Source organism: Chlamydomonas reinhardtii, chromosome 2, assembly GCF_000002595.2.
Source record: "Chlamydomonas reinhardtii strain CC-503 cw92 mt+ chromosome 2, whole genome shotgun sequence".
Lineage (NCBI taxonomy): Eukaryota > Viridiplantae > Chlorophyta > Chlorophyceae > Chlamydomonadales > Chlamydomonadaceae > Chlamydomonas > Chlamydomonas reinhardtii.
Genome location: NC_057005.1, coordinates 4452951 through 4467049, shown reverse-complemented (window position 1 = coordinate 4467049; position 14099 = coordinate 4452951). Strand labels below are relative to the sequence as shown.

The following is a 14099-nucleotide window of genomic DNA, read 5'->3' as shown; positions in this document are numbered from 1 at the left end:
ACACATATAATAGTACAAAACACTCAGTATAAGGCGCCAGGTCAACGGGAGCCAAACTATTACTCGCAAACAAGTTCCGAAATGTCGTCTGTTCCGCACTCTCCGCAGCTGGGCGTCGACTATGGCTCGCGAATGGAGGGTGGCGTTTTTGGCGCTGTGGCGCGGGCCAATGAACGCAAGCGAGCAAAGTTAGCGCGCGACGACGCCGCAAGGGTGGAGGCAAAGGCGCGGAGGCAACGCTATGAGCAGCAACGCGCAGCCCGGGATGCCGCGAAAGCTGAGGTACGTGTTGTTCCTTTCAGCTATAGAGCTCGCCACGAGCTGAAGAGCTGCATGCTAAGTTCGCCGTGTCAGGGGTTGACATGCGCTGCACCCACCGACGTTGACCACAGACCTGCGCCTGCCCGCCCGCAGGCCCTGCTCCCGGCCGAGCTGCAGGCATTGACCCAGTCCTCGCAGCTGGTCCCGGCTGAGCAGGTGTGCGGCCTGCTGACAGACGTCAACGGCGGCGTGCCACCCCGTGTGGACGAGGTGCGTGTGGGCACCGGGATGGCAAGCGGGATGGCACGGCACCGGGATGGCAGCGCCAAGCGACGTGGGGGCGCCTGTGGGCTACGGGACCGAAGAACAGGCACGGCGGCACACGGGACAGCGCGATGGCAACCCTTGCGCCTTCATGCGGGCCCCGGCCTGGGCTGCAGGCGCCGTGCTCAAGTGGCATCGAGGGGCAAGCGCACGCACCCAATCAGTACAGGCACTCACCATGCATGCCCCCCCCGATCAGTCCCCACTCGGTGCCTTTCTCATTCCGCGTGTATCTGCACCGTACTCCCTGCACGCTCGCAGGTGATGCCGGTGCTGCTGGAGTGTGGAGCCGACCCCGCCACCGGGGCCCTGCCGGCGCCCATGCTCACGCAGGTGGTGGTGGCGTGGAACCGGCGCGTGCAGGCGCGGGGGCTACCAGGGCTGGCGGCAGGCGGCGACAGCAGCGGCGGCGGCGGCGATGGCGGGATCAGGGGGAGCAGCGGGCCAGGGAGGGGCGCGGAGGCCGGCGGCGGCGGCGGGCTGTGCGCCAACGGCTGCTGCTGCATCTCGTGAGGCGGTGGCAGGCCAACTCGGCATGACGGACGGCACCCGTCACATTCTTGTCAGCCGCCGAGCTTCTGGTCGCGAGGTGTGAGGGCACCACCCACTCACGGCGCGCCCGGTACCGTGCAGCGTGCGGGGCTGGCAGCCTTGGCACAGCCGCCCGTGTGCAGCCCGCTGCCACGCCGCTGCTACTGCCACGCCGCCCGCTTTCCAGACGCCGCCACCCGGCCCACGCGCGGCGTCGCTATGGCGCAACTGCCCTCGGGTTGGGCTCGACAGCCTTGCCCCGCCCCCCCCCCGAATGTAACGCCCCGCCGCCCCCCGCTGTCAAGCGGCCGTCGTCACTCACGCCCATGGCGCCGGCGCCAGCTGTGTCAGGAAGGACGCGGCCGGCCCTGCCCTTCGCAATGGTTGCTGCCTTGCTGGGCTGAAACACACTGGCTCGATCTCTGGCTCAGCACTCATGAGCTCTACACGGGCGGCGGTGAGTGCTCTGTGAGCTGGGCGCAGCTGCGTGGCACGTGTGCTTCGTTTGTTCCCTACCGCGTTGTTGATGTGGGTCGGGCATGTGGGTTGATCTGGAGGGTGGACAGGACGGGCACGACCTGGCGCGGCAATTTTATGGCTGCGTCTGCGGCCCGGGCAGGGGCCCTAACCCCCGCGGTTCCGCCTGCCGTCTCCCTAACCCTCGCAGCCGTTCGTTTGCCTCCCAACCAACCCGGCACACACGGACCCCACAGGCAACCACTGCTGCTGGTCTGAGGGTGCGACGGAACGGACAGAGGGAACATACGAAGGCACGAGGCGGTTGCCGCCGCTGCCTCGCGCGGTGGCGTCCCTGGCCCGACACCGGAGCAAGTGCGTGTGTGCAAGAAGAAAAGTGTGTGTGGAAGTGTGCGGGCGCTGTGCGGGTGCGGTGGTCATGGCTGTGGGAGAGAAAGAAGCTGGGGGGGATGCGGGGAGTAGGCGGTATTGTGGTGGCGGCAGCGGCCAGCGCGGTGTTCGGGAAGCGAGCTGCACAGCTGACCAGGCGTGTCCCGGCGCCGGCGCTTGGAGTGAAAGGTACAGTCGCGGCTGCGGCAGTCCAGATCCGGTCGGAGCGACCCGCGGCGGGTTTTGGCTGCGGTGAAAGCTGAGGGCGCGCTGTCAAAGATCGGCTGGCGACTCGGGTTGGGGTTTCCGGGAGCCCGGCGGCGCGCCCGGCGCCTTTTCCTTGATTAGTGATACCCATGCTACTTTGACTGCAGACAAGTTGAATGGCTTATCGCGCTGGGTGAAAGCAAAGTAGCTTTGAGGGCCCATGGGACGCAGCGGCTCCCTTTTTGCCGCCAATCTGTTTCGCGCCCTGCCCTCGGCGCCCTCGGCCAAAATCCAAACGCAAACCGCAAGCGCATGCAAGCCTGAGATGACAGCTGCGAGCTTCCTTAGCGAGCTAGCTCGGCAGCCCACGTTTCCCTAGGTCGCGGCGCCGGCGTTTCCCCGTTTGCGCCGCGGCGACAGCGCTTGCTTGCTTGCGACTTGGTCTGTGCCGGTCAACAGCACGTGGCCTGTGGCCGCGTCTGCGTAACACGGGCTCGTCTCCACGCACCGCCACCGACTGCGGGCCTCAAGGCAAAAGGTGAGCTGGGGTCGTTTGCCTTGTCCTATTCCGCTGCCTGCGCTTGCTTGCTGTGCTCGCCGCTGGGTTGCCTGCAACGCTGTGAGGCAGGGGCCAGGCCGGCGGCCCTGCTTGCAAACTGAGTCAGTGTGGATAAGCGAGGCCAGGGCTTAGCCGCGGGCTAGCCCCCGGCCTGGGTCGTTCACTGCGCTCTGCTTGGCAGCCGCATGCAACCGTGCTGTCACAGATGCCTAACACTGGGTCAATGCTATTTCACGCTGCGCTGCTGAGCTGAGACCCGGGCCCCTGCTTTTGCTTGCAGCGGCGACAAAGCGCCGAGCGCACGCGCGCGTCTCGCTGACGCGAGAAGCGTGGGGCTGGAGAGTAGCTAGCCGCGACAGCAGCAGCAGCTGCCGGTTACTGCCAGTGGCGGTGGTATGGACTTGGATATGCATTTTGACGCGATGGAGGTCGACACCGCGGTGGCGGCAGGCGGAGGCGGTGGCGAACAGGAGATGTCGCAAGCGCCAGCGCCGGCGCCACCGCCGCCACAGCAATACCACCAGCAGCAGGGCCAGCAGCCGCAACACCTGCAGCAGCAGGTGGAGCATGCACAGGACATGCAGCCCGGACCCTACTCGGGCGTTCGCTTGCACCCGCAGCCGCCGCAGCAGCTGCCTGCCGGGCCACGGCAGCAGCAGCAGCAACTGCAACAACAACATTATCATTACCACCAACAGCAACAGCAGCAACAGCAACAGTACCCGCAGCAGCAGCAGCAGCCGCACTTGCAGCAGCTGGTCATGGAGGCGGTGCCGCTGGGCGCCCGGCGCGGCGGCGGCCGCGGCAGCAACAGCAGCGGCGCCAGCGCTAGCGGCAGCAGCTGGGCAGTCGGGTGTGGCACGGCGGGCGCCGCCGGCGCCGGCGCTGCAGGCGGCGGGGCCGGCGGGGGAGGCGCCGTGCCGGCCGCTGACAACAACAACCGCGGCAGTGCTGCAGACATGACGACGATGCTGCAACTGAACCGGTACGGCAGTACCGCCGCCACACAGCTTACGAGCGCCGGCGGCGGCCCTGGCGGCGGCGGCCCTGGCGGCGGCGCGAATGTGGGCTACGGTTACGGGTTTGACGGTGCGGGTGCTGGCGGCGGCGGCGGCGGTTGGGTTGAGGCAAGCTCTCCGCCGCCGTCTGGGCAGGGAGGCGGCGCGGCTGGCGACAACGGCAGGGGTGCAGCGCGGCCGCCCGGCAGCAGCGCCTTCCACCACCACGCTGCAGCTGCCGCGGTTGCAGCTGCTACTGCTGCTACTGCCGCGGCTGCTGCTACTGCCGTGGCTGCGGCTCCTGCGGCGGGGACTACGGCACCCGGGATGGCGGCGGGTGGCGGCGCACGCTTTCAGTCGTACGGTTATCTCCCGTCGCAGGCGCAGGCGGCGCCGCAGCCACCGGCCGCCGCCGCGGGGTATCCTCCAGCGCCGCCGCCGCCGCTGCACCGGCATCACTCGGAGGGGGCGTTGCTCGCGCCGGGGCCGCAGCCGCAGCCTTCAGGCCCGAGCCCGGCCCCGCACCGCTACTTGCAGCCGCCACCGCAGCATCCACACTACCCCGCACCCTGGGAGCAGCAGCAGCCGCAGCAGCCGCACGCGGCGCACGGCGGCTACCGGCCTTCGCCCTCGCCTGTGCCACCCTCGCTGCCGCGACAGCACTCCTTCCCACGGGCGCCGTCGGCTGGTCAGCTGCCCGGCGGCAACCCGACCAACCAGCACCCGCAGCAGCAGGCCCAACACCGGCCCCACCACCACCAGCAGCACCAGCAGCAGCACCAGCAGCAGCACCAGCAGCACCAGCCTGCTCAGCAGGTGCAGCAGCCGCATCAGCCTCCGTACTACGCCTACTCACAGCCCCCGCCAGGCTACTCCCAGCCTCCACCGCAGCCGCCGCAGCCGCCACAGCCGCCGCCGCAGCAGCCGCCACAGCCGCCACAGCAACCGTATCACTCCAATCCCTATTACCAACACCACCGCCAGCAACACCAGCAACAGTCGCACACCCCGCCGCCGCCGCAGCCGCCCCAGAGCGCATATGCGCCCCCGCTGCCCCAGCCGCCACCGCAGCCGCCACCGCAGCCGCCACCACAGCCGCCACCACAGCCGCCACCACAGCCGCCACAACCACCGCAGCCGCCGACGTCTCCCTTCCCGCACTTCATGTCTCCGCCGCCGCCCGTGCCTGCCCCCCTGCCGCCACTTCCCACCTGGTCTCCGGCGGCATCTCCACCCGCCTTCCCCCGCTCTGGCAGCGGCTTCGCCGCCGGCGTCGGCCTGGACCGCACCCTCAGCGGCGCAGCTCGCGGCGGCGGCGGCGGCGGTGGCGGCAGGCAGCTGCCGCCCAGCCCACTGGCGGGCATGCGGGCGCCGCCCGTGCCACCGGAGCTGCAACAGGTGGGTGGGGAGCTGGTGGGGAGCTGGTGGAAGCTGGGGGTAGCTGGGGGACACTGGGGGCGGAGGCGCTGATGGTGATGGTGATGGTGATGGCATGTGGAGGGAGGGCACGAGGGAGGCGGGGAAGGAGTCGGGGGCGGGATGTGGGTGTGGGTGCTGGGCGTTGCTGTTACTGCGTGAGGACTTGGTGGGGCATGCAAGGTCCTGCCTGCGCCGGCGCCTCCGACACAGCACACTGCCTGTCTTTGCCGTGCACAGCCCACCGTGTACCGGAACAAACACACCGCTGACGTGCCTGCCTGTCCCCGCCCACTCTGTAGCCACCTCCCTTCCCACCTCCCTTGCCACCTCCCTTCCCTGCTACCACCTCCTCCCTGCCTTACCTCCCTGCCTTACCTCCCTCGCCCCTCCCTCGCCCCTCCCTCGCCCCTCGACTAGGAGATGGCCGAGTCCTTCCTGCGCGCCCTGGCCCTCATCATGGCGCGACCGGCCACCCGGGCGCCCACACTGGGGGTGAGCGCCCGCGACCCGCCGAGCCTGAGAGGGAGATTGTGTGTTAAAACCCGACAAATCGAGGGAGAAGGAGATTGTGTGTGCATGAGTATGTGTGTGTGTACGTGCGCATGTGTATGCGGGCTAGGGCGCCGCGACCGAGCAGATGCGCACATGCCACACGTGCACACGCCGCACGCCATGCCGCATGGACCTATTCTGTTTGCCTCCACGTGCGCCCGCGCCTTCTCCCACCCCCGTCTACTATGCTACTGTACCTGGCTACGCCTTCACTTCTTACATAATCATGAATGTAACCCCCACCCCGTCGCAACGCAGAACGTGAGCAGCAGTCTGGCGATTGCCATTGACGTCAAGAGCCGCCGAGTGGCGGAGCCGGCGGCGGCGGCTCCGGCGGCGGCGGCGGCTGGCACGACGGGCAGTGCCGCCGGGGACGGAGGTGGGGGCGGAGGTGGGGCCGCTGTCAAGGCGGAGGGCGGCGGCGGGTCGGTCGACACGGTCGGCTTCCGGACCGTCACCACCGCCACTACCGGCGCTGCCGGTGGCGGCGGCGGTGGTGGAAACATCGGTAGCGCCGCCGGCGGAGGTGCTACAGCTGCTGGCGGCAGTGGCAACGGCAGTAGCGGGCGCCTGCAGCAGCTGGTGGGGGACGTGCCCAGCCCACCCGCGCCCTCGCCCAGCCCCGGCTCAAAACCGCCGCCGGCTGCCAGCACCCCCGCAGGCGGCCCTGCTGCAGCCGCTGCCGCAGCCCCTGCTACAGCCACCACCCCAGCCACCCCGCCCGGTGCTACTGCGGCCGCTGCTCCTGCGACCGCTGCTGCCGCACCTGCTACTGCCGGCGTGTCTGCTACAGCCGCGGCCTCGGGCGTGAGTCCTCGCTACCGAGGCGTGACCCGGCACCGGCGCACGCGGCGCTGGGAGGCGCACATATGGGAGGAGCGGCGGCAGGTGTACCTGGGCGGATTCGAGGTGGGAGCCTGGGGTGGGGTGGGGCGAGAGAGGGCGAGAGATTGGCGAGAGACTGGGCGAGAGATAGGGGGAAAGATGGGTGGCAACGCACGAAGCAGTGCTCCCACCACGATGCCGCGGCTACAAAAGCAAACTCCTTCAACGCTCCTCATCCTCCCACTTCACCTCCCCCCTCCTCCTCTCGCGATGATGGGACTTATTCGCTGGGCTTGAATACGATTCCCCCGTCCATGCCTCTCCCTCCATCCCTCTCCACCCTCTCCCTAACCCCCCCCCCCCAGGTGGAGGACCAGGCCGCCAAGGCGCACGACGTGATGGCACTGCGCTGCCGCGGCCCCGACACCGTGCTCAACTTCCTGCCCGACACCTACATCGAGCTGCAGCCGCTGCTACTGCCGCAGCAGGGCCGCCGCCCGCTGCACCGGGTGAGGAGGGGACAAGGGTGTGTGTGTGTGTGTGTGTGTGTGTGTGTGTGTGTGTGTGTGTGTGTGTGTGTGTGTGTGTGTGTGTGTGTGTGTGTGTGTGTGTGGAGCGGGGTAGTAAATATGTTCCCAAAGAAACCAAGGGGGGGCTGGGCGTGGGGCCCGGGGAACTGGACAAAAAGGTTGGTTGCTCAAACCCCAGCGGAGTTGTTGAGGAGGAGTTGTAGTAACCAGCCCGGACTGAACCGACTCCAATGCAAAAGAGGGGACAGAGGGCAGGTTATGTGCCCGAGCCCAAAGAAATGCTTCCCAATAGTCAAGGAAGTGTCGCCCAACCCGATGCAATGTAGTGCGAGTTTCAACGGTGGGTGGGTGGGGTGCGGGGAGTTGGGGCGTTGGGGCCCGGGGGACTGGAACAGGTTGGTTGCTCAAAACCCCTGTACATGCATCCTTCGGAACAAGGCATAAACGTCATGCTGAACGACGGGTGACCAACCCCAACCCCAACCCCAACCCCAACCCCACACAGAACGAAGTCGTACGGCTGCTGCGCAGCTACGGCAAGGAGGTCACCCGCCTCGCGCACACAGCAGCCCGGCCGCCGGGTGCCGCCGCCGCCGGCGGCGGCGGCGGCGCGCCCGGCGCCTCGGCGGCAGCCGCCGCCGCCCGCCAGGGCTCAGCCGATTCTGGCGGCGGCGCCGGTCCTGTGGAGCCGCCGGTTACCATCTTTGGCGATGACGAGTGCGACGTGTACTGCTTCATGCCAGGAACACTCAAGGCGCAGGCGCTCGCGGCGGCGGGTAGCAGCCCTCCGGGCGGCGGTGTCGGCGGCATTCACCGCTCCGCCAGCGTCGGCGGCGTCCTTGGCGGCGGCGCCGCCGCCACCGGCGGCGGCGGCTGGGGTGCTGGGCTGTCACCGTGGAGTCCCAAGGCGGCGGTAGTGGCGGCGGCAGCGGCGGCGGCGGCTACAGCCGCCGCCGGCACCCCTGCCTCGCCTTCGACGCTGCTGTCAGCTGGGCTACTGTCGCCGGGTGGAGGCGCGCGTGCGTTCGGCGGGGCTGGTGGCGGCGGCGGCGGTGATGGCGGCGACGGAAACGGCGGTGGTGGCGGCGCGCTGCCGCCGTTGACGCCGCTGAGTCCGGACTGGGCAGAGGCGTTGGCGTCGCTGGGCGTCGGCGGCGGCGCCACCGGGCTATGGGGCCTGCCTGGCGGGGGCGGCGGCGGCGGCAGTCTCAACGGGCTGAGTGGTCTGCTGCCGCTGTCTGACACGTTGGATGCCATCACCAGCACCGCAGCGGCAGTGGAGGTGAGTGTGTCGGCAAGGGGGATGGCGAGGGATGGGGTCGCGAGGGTGTTTGTGCGGCGCTGGAGGCGGCGTGCTGTCTTGCGTGTTCTCCCCTTCTCACACACACCCTGTCTACCTCGTTACATTTCTCTGAACCGTCTTTGCAACCCCCCTCTGCTCTCCCCCCTTTTCACCACACACACACACACACACACACACACACACACATACCCAAGGACCCGGACATGCTCGACCTGCAGTACCGTCAGACGGTGCGGGACATGGCGCGGCTGCAGCAGCAGCAGCAGCAGCAACACGTGCTACAGCCAGAGCAGCAGCAGCAACAGCCGCACATGCTACAGCCATCTGGCGAGCTGCAGGGCCAGCAGCAGCAGCAGCAGCAGCAGCAGCAGCAGCAGCAGCAGTATGGGGGGCATCAGGGGCATCAGGGACAGGGGCATCAGGGACAGGCGGCCCCGCTGCAACGCCACGCCTCCGGTGCTGCCGCGCCCCAGCCACCGCCTCAGCCTACTACACAGCCTACTACACAGCCTCCTCCGCAGCCACCGCCGCCTGCGCCGCGGCCGCCACAGCCGCCACAGCCGCCGCCTCTGTTCTCCTCCTTCTCCCAGCCCCAGAGCTCACTGGTTGGGCTGCTGGAGTCCCCCCGCCACTTCCTGGTAGACCCCTACGGCACCCCCTGGGGCGGCCACAGCTACAGCTACAGCCCGGCTACAGCCGCCGCCGGCAGCGGCACCCACACCAACCCGCAGTACTCACACCCGCAACAGCAGCAGCAGCAACTCAAAGCGGAGGCGCCGCAGCAGCAACAGCAGCAACAGCCATACCAGCAGCAGCACCAGCAGCAACCAGGCCCGCACATGCCCTCCCCTTACACGCCGCACGCCGGCTCTGGCCGTCCCCAACCGCAAACGCACCCATTCGGTATCGGCAATGGTACCGGCAGCGGCAGTGGCGCTAGCGGCCGCGGCAGTAGCCCGCCGCGCCAGCCGCCTGAGGCCCGGCGGCTGCCGGCGCCCGCCGCCACGCCGCCGCCGCCGCCGGCCTGGGCGCCGCCGGGCGCCCAACCGCCGCCGCAGCCGCCACTGCAGCCCTTCAGCTCCCAGCCGTACACTGACCCGTGGCCGCCGTACATGCCGCCGCAGTACGGCCAGCGCGGTAGTGGCGGCCCGGCAGTAGCAGCGGCACCAGCGGCAGTAGCCGCCAGTGGCGGCGGCGGCGGCACGACGCTGCTAGGGCATCATTCGGCGCCGGCGGCGCAGCTGAGCCTGTTCGCCGCCGTTGCGGCTACTGCCGCAGCCGCCGCCACTGCTACTGCCGGGGCGGAGCAGGCGCCCGCCGCCTCGTCGGCCGTACGGCGGGCGGCGGAGCTTCTGTTGGATTTCGGGGGTGACGGCGGCGGTGCTGATGGCGGCGGCGCCGACGCCGGTGCCGGCGCGGCCGCGGCTGGTGCGCCGGCGGCGACTGGCGGCGGCGGCGGCGGCTGCCGAGTGGAATTTGAGCCGATAAGTTGGTCGGCGGTCGACGCTCGCCGCCCGGGCAGTGACGGCGGCGAGCAACCGGCCGAGCAAGCGCCTGTAGTTGGCGGCGCGGCGGCGGGCGAGGGCAGTGGTGGCGGCGCCGCTTCTGATGCTGACGCCAGTGCTGGTGCTACTGCCAATGGTGACGGTCTTGACGGGAGCATGGAGGCGTTTTGGGAGGGGCTGGCTGCGGCGGCGGCCGCCGCCATCCGCCGCCAGTCCTCTCGGAGCGACGGCGGCGCCAGTGGCGGCGGCGCTGGCGGCGCCGCCAGCGGCAACGGTAACGGCAACGTCGGCGGCGGCGGTGGCGGCGGCGGCGGCAGTACCGGTAGCGGCGGCGCTAGCTTCTGGGACGATTTCTTTGCTTCCCAGCTGCTGATGACGCCCGGCCCCACCGACGGCGGTCGCGCGCCGTCCCTGCCGCCGCCGGCTGTAGCACCCGCGCCGGCGGCGGCGCCGGCAGTAGCAGTCGGCCACAGCCCGGAGGTAGGAGGCGGCGGCGAGCAGATGGCTGGCGGCGGCGACAGAGCGGCTGCTGCGCCAGGATCGCCGGCGGCGGCGCCGCTGCCGCAGGCGCCTGCTCCTGTGCAGCTACTGCCGCCGCCGCCGCAGCCGTGGCGCTCCATCAGTGATGTGGGTCAGCTGACGGCGGCGGCTGGGCTACACCTACAGCCGTACACGTGTGCTGCTGCCGCTACAGCCACAGCTACAGCCGCTGCGGCGGGTCCTGGCGGCGCCACTCCGCCGCCGCATGACGGCGGCATGGCGCCGGCCGGAGAGGACGCTGCCGCCGCCGGCCGTGAACGCACCGCGTTCTCACATCTTCCTCCGCCGCCGCCGCAGCAGCAGCAGCCACAAGAGCACCCGCCACAGCCGCCGCCTTGGCTGCATGCGCCGCAGCCGCCGGCGCACTATCCGCAGCAGCATAACCACCAGCAGCACCCCCACCAGCTGCAGCCGCAGGGCTCGGCGTCCGGTGCGTTGCAGGTGGACATGGAGGAGGCCGAAGACGCGGGCGAGTGGGGCCACGGCCCTGCTGGCCCGGCCGCAGTTAGCCTGGCGCCACCCGCCGCCTCAGCGCCCGCAGCTGCCGGAGGCAACGACACCGCCGGCGCTGGATGGGGCGGCGGCGGGGCAGCCCGCTGGTATCCCCAGCCGCCGCCGCAGCTACAGCCGCAGCAACCGCAGCAGCAGCTACAGCCGACGCCGCATCCGCAGCTACAGCCGACGCCGGGGGGCCTGCTGCGCGGCGGCACGGTCTGGCGCTTCGGCGGCTCCACCCAGCAGCCAGGCACCCACACACCCTCGCACTCCGACGGCGCCCCAGCTGCAAGCTCGCACGCCGCCGCTACCCCCCTGCCTCCGCTGCCGCCGCTCCCGCCACTCCCGCCGCGTCCCGCGTCCGCCGCCGGCGGTGCCGCCACCGCCGCCACTGCTGCACCCGCCGCCGCCGCATTCATTCTGTCGCCGCGGGCCGCCCAGCACTTCAGTCTGTCGCTGCCCTCAGGCGACGCCTTTAACAGCTACACAAGCGCTGCCGCAGCCGCCGCAGCCGCCACGCCACCTGCCCGGTCGGCCTCCCCAGCGGCCGCGCGGTCGGCAGGCGACGCATACACTATAGCTGCCGCCACACCCACCACGGCAGCAGCAGCAGTAGCTGGGGGCGCCGGCACTTCTGCGCCCGCCGCCAGCGCCGTCCGCCGGAGCCGCCGAAACAGCAGCGGCGGCGGCGGCCGCAACAGCGCTGTCAGCGGCGGCGGCAGTGGCGGCACCGGCGGCGCGGTTGACCCCGGCGGCACGGCTGGGGATGAGGCGGCATCGGTGGGAGGAGGCGGCGGCGGCGGTGCTCGTGGGGGCAGCGGCGGTGCCACTCGCAGCCGACGCAGCGGCAGCGGCAATGACAGCCTGGCCGCCGCTGGCAGCGCCGGGCGGATGGGAGCGGAGGCCGAAGTGGGTACAAGCGACGCCGGCGGCGCAGCAGGGACCAGCAGCGGCAGAGACGGCGGTGGCGCCGCCGGCACGCGCAAGCGGAGGGCTTCCTTCATGACCGCCCGGTCGCCGCCGCCGTCTCTGCCGCCACCGATGACGACGGCCGCTGCCGCCGCGCCGGCGCCGCCGCTGGCGCCACACATGCCAGGGTCAGGCCCAGGGCCGCTGGCGCCGCCGGTGCCGCCGCCTGCAACACCACTGGCCTCGGCGCCGCCGCTGCCGCCGCCGTCTCACGCGTTCTTATCGCACTACACACCGGCGCCGCCGCCCACGCACCTGGCGGCGCATCAGTGGCCGCCACCCCAGCCGCCGCCGGGCCCTCAGCAGCAGCCTCAGCAGCAGCAGCAGCAGCCGGGGGCGGCAGCGTGGGGCAGCGAGAGCAAGGAGGCGCGGACGCCCTCTGATGGCAGCGCGCACAGCACACACATCACACACACCCCGCCACTGCCCTACCCGCAGCAGCACCCGCAGCAGCAACCACAGCTGTACCCCCATCTTGCTCACATGCCGCCACAGCCGCCACAGCCGCAGCAGCAGCAGCAGCAGCCACAGCCACAACCGCCACAACCGCTGCAGCCGCCACAGCCGCCATTGAGCCCAGCGGATATGTACGGCCGCGCGTTGTACGGTGGCTCGTACGGCGGTGGCGGCGGTGTGTATGGCGGCGGCGGCGGCACATTGATGCAGCCTATGCCTGCGGCTGCGGGCGTGGAGGCGGCGCCGACAGGTGGTGGCAGTGCGTTGCCGCGGAACGGCGGCGGCGGCGGCGGCCGCCGCACCGTCACAACGCCTTCGCCAACCACACCGGGTGGCGGCGTTGGCGTTAGCGACAGCGGCGTACAGCAGCAAACGCCGCCGCAGCAGCAACAACAGCAGCAGCAGCAACAGCAGGAGCACTGGTTTCCTCAGTTTTGAATTTTGAGCGCATGTCACCGGGCTGTGGGGCCTTGCCTAGGAGGCGCATTGCACTTGTTCCATGTTGTTTTTCCTCATAATGACTCGCAACGGCGGTTACACAAATACATGGCTACCAGGCAGTAGCAGTAGCAACACTCGCGGTGTCGTGTCTTTGTTTCTGGCGGGTAGCGGCGTGTGTATGAACGGGGGGCAAATGAACTTACGACCCAACGAACGGACCCGGGCTGGTATGTGAGCCGCCGCAACACACGTGTCGCGCTGCTTCTGCTTTGAAATTTCTTGTGGGCTTTCCCTGACACATATGTGCAATATTGAGTAGCAATAAGTGAGATGCTTGGACGGGTGCGGGCGGCAGGAGGCTTGTAGCAGCGCGGACGCGACGTGACGGGAGAAGTCTTCTCCCGTCGCGTCGAGGGGTCCGGCTGGTGGCCAGGGCTAGGGCAATCCACATTGTGCGTGTCATATGACTGACGTCCGTCTCGTACTTTCACAGCGCGAGGGGATGCGCAGCATGATGTGGGGGAATATTACTATTTTAGCGCCAGGGGTTAGGCAGCATGGTGTGGGACAAGGTGGCGCCGGCACGAGGCCGAGGGTCTGTGTCCCTGTGTGCGTGTGTGTCGGAGAGGGCGGAGGCGACGGGCAATGGGGTCGGGGCAGAGTGCGGGAGGCATGGCGCAGGTGAAGGGAGGGATGCGGCTGCGACGTGTGCAAGACTCCGGAACTGCGGATTAGAGCCGCGGCACGGCGGCAGGCCCCGGTTACTTCTGGATCTGAGCGGCCACTCGGGTGTGGGTGTGGGTGTGCGATGGGACAGTGGTAAGGCAGGTTGGCGAGGTCCCGTAGGGTGCAGCTGACGCCCATACCCCAAGCAGACGGCAAACAATTTGCAGCGGCAGAGCAGAAGTGCATGGCTGGTCGAACGCCGGAGTTACTGCACCGACAAGTTGCTGGCTGGCTGGAAGTTTGCTGATGCGCATTCCTCACGCTCCGGGCGCCCGGCCAGGCGATAGCACCACACAGACACACCGCAACGCCACACTCGCGATGCAGAGCCGCAGCGCACCTGTGGGTGTGGGTGTGGGTGTGCGGCCTGTAGAGGCTAGCTGCCTGGTCTTGCAGCGCACCCTGCCTAATATGTAGGGGCCTGATGGGCCGGAGGGGTGGTATGGGGTACCGATCCTACCGATCCTCTGGTCACCCCGGGATAGACCGACTTGCTATGCTATGTGCAGCGACCTCCAATCCCAATCCCAAGCCAGGTACCAATCCCTTCCGTCCCAAACCCAATCCTTCCTCCACGGCGTCAAGTCGTTCTCCCTCGTTGTCAAACCTCCA

General features: G+C 69.6%; 2 protein-coding genes across 2 annotated transcripts; both read left to right on the top strand.

Annotated features, from left to right (window-relative positions):
• Positions 1-39: 39 nt before the first annotated feature.
• CHLRE_02g100150v5 (uncharacterized protein) lies at positions 40-2255 on the top strand. Its single transcript, XM_043059699.1, has 5 exons — positions 40-282; positions 415-531; positions 847-948; positions 1548-1573; positions 1830-2255. The coding sequence occupies exons 1-4, from the start codon at positions 82-84 to the stop codon at positions 1554-1556; spliced, it is 429 nt and encodes a 142-aa protein (XP_042927333.1). The 5' UTR covers positions 40-81; the 3' UTR covers positions 1557-1573; positions 1830-2255.
• Positions 2256-2349: 94 nt separating this feature from the next.
• On the top strand, positions 2350-13955 carry CHLRE_02g100100v5 (uncharacterized protein). The gene is made up of 7 exons (XM_043059698.1): positions 2350-2707; positions 3009-5124; positions 5563-5637; positions 5956-6606; positions 6888-7031; positions 7558-8334; positions 8550-13955. The coding sequence occupies exons 2-7, from the start codon at positions 3124-3126 to the stop codon at positions 12756-12758; spliced, it is 7857 nt and encodes a 2618-aa protein (XP_042927332.1). The 5' UTR covers positions 2350-2707; positions 3009-3123; the 3' UTR covers positions 12759-13955.
• The last annotated feature ends 144 nt before the right edge of the window (positions 13956-14099 follow it).

What these genes read in the sequence shown, in the direction of transcription:
- CHLRE_02g100150v5 (XM_043059699.1), top strand. Translation starts at nt 82, where the DNA reads ATGTCGTCTGTTCCGCACTCTCCGCAGCTGGGCGTCGACTATGGCTCG. An exon ending in GGGATGCCGCGAAAGCTGAG is followed by an intron (nt 283 to 414) that starts GTACGTGTTGTT and finishes GCCCGCCCGCAG; the next exon opens with GCCCTGCTCCCGGCCGAGCT. An exon ending in TGCCACCCCGTGTGGACGAG is followed by an intron (nt 532 to 846) that starts GTGCGTGTGGGC and finishes GCACGCTCGCAG; the next exon opens with GTGATGCCGGTGCTGCTGGA.
- CHLRE_02g100100v5 (XM_043059698.1), top strand. Translation starts at nt 3,124, where the DNA reads ATGGACTTGGATATGCATTTTGACGCGATGGAGGTCGACACCGCGGTG. An exon ending in CCCGGGCGCCCACACTGGGG is followed by an intron (nt 5,638 to 5,955) that starts GTGAGCGCCCGC and finishes GTCGCAACGCAG; the next exon opens with AACGTGAGCAGCAGTCTGGC. An exon ending in GCACCGCAGCGGCAGTGGAG is followed by an intron (nt 8,335 to 8,549) that starts GTGAGTGTGTCG and finishes CACATACCCAAG; the next exon opens with GACCCGGACATGCTCGACCT.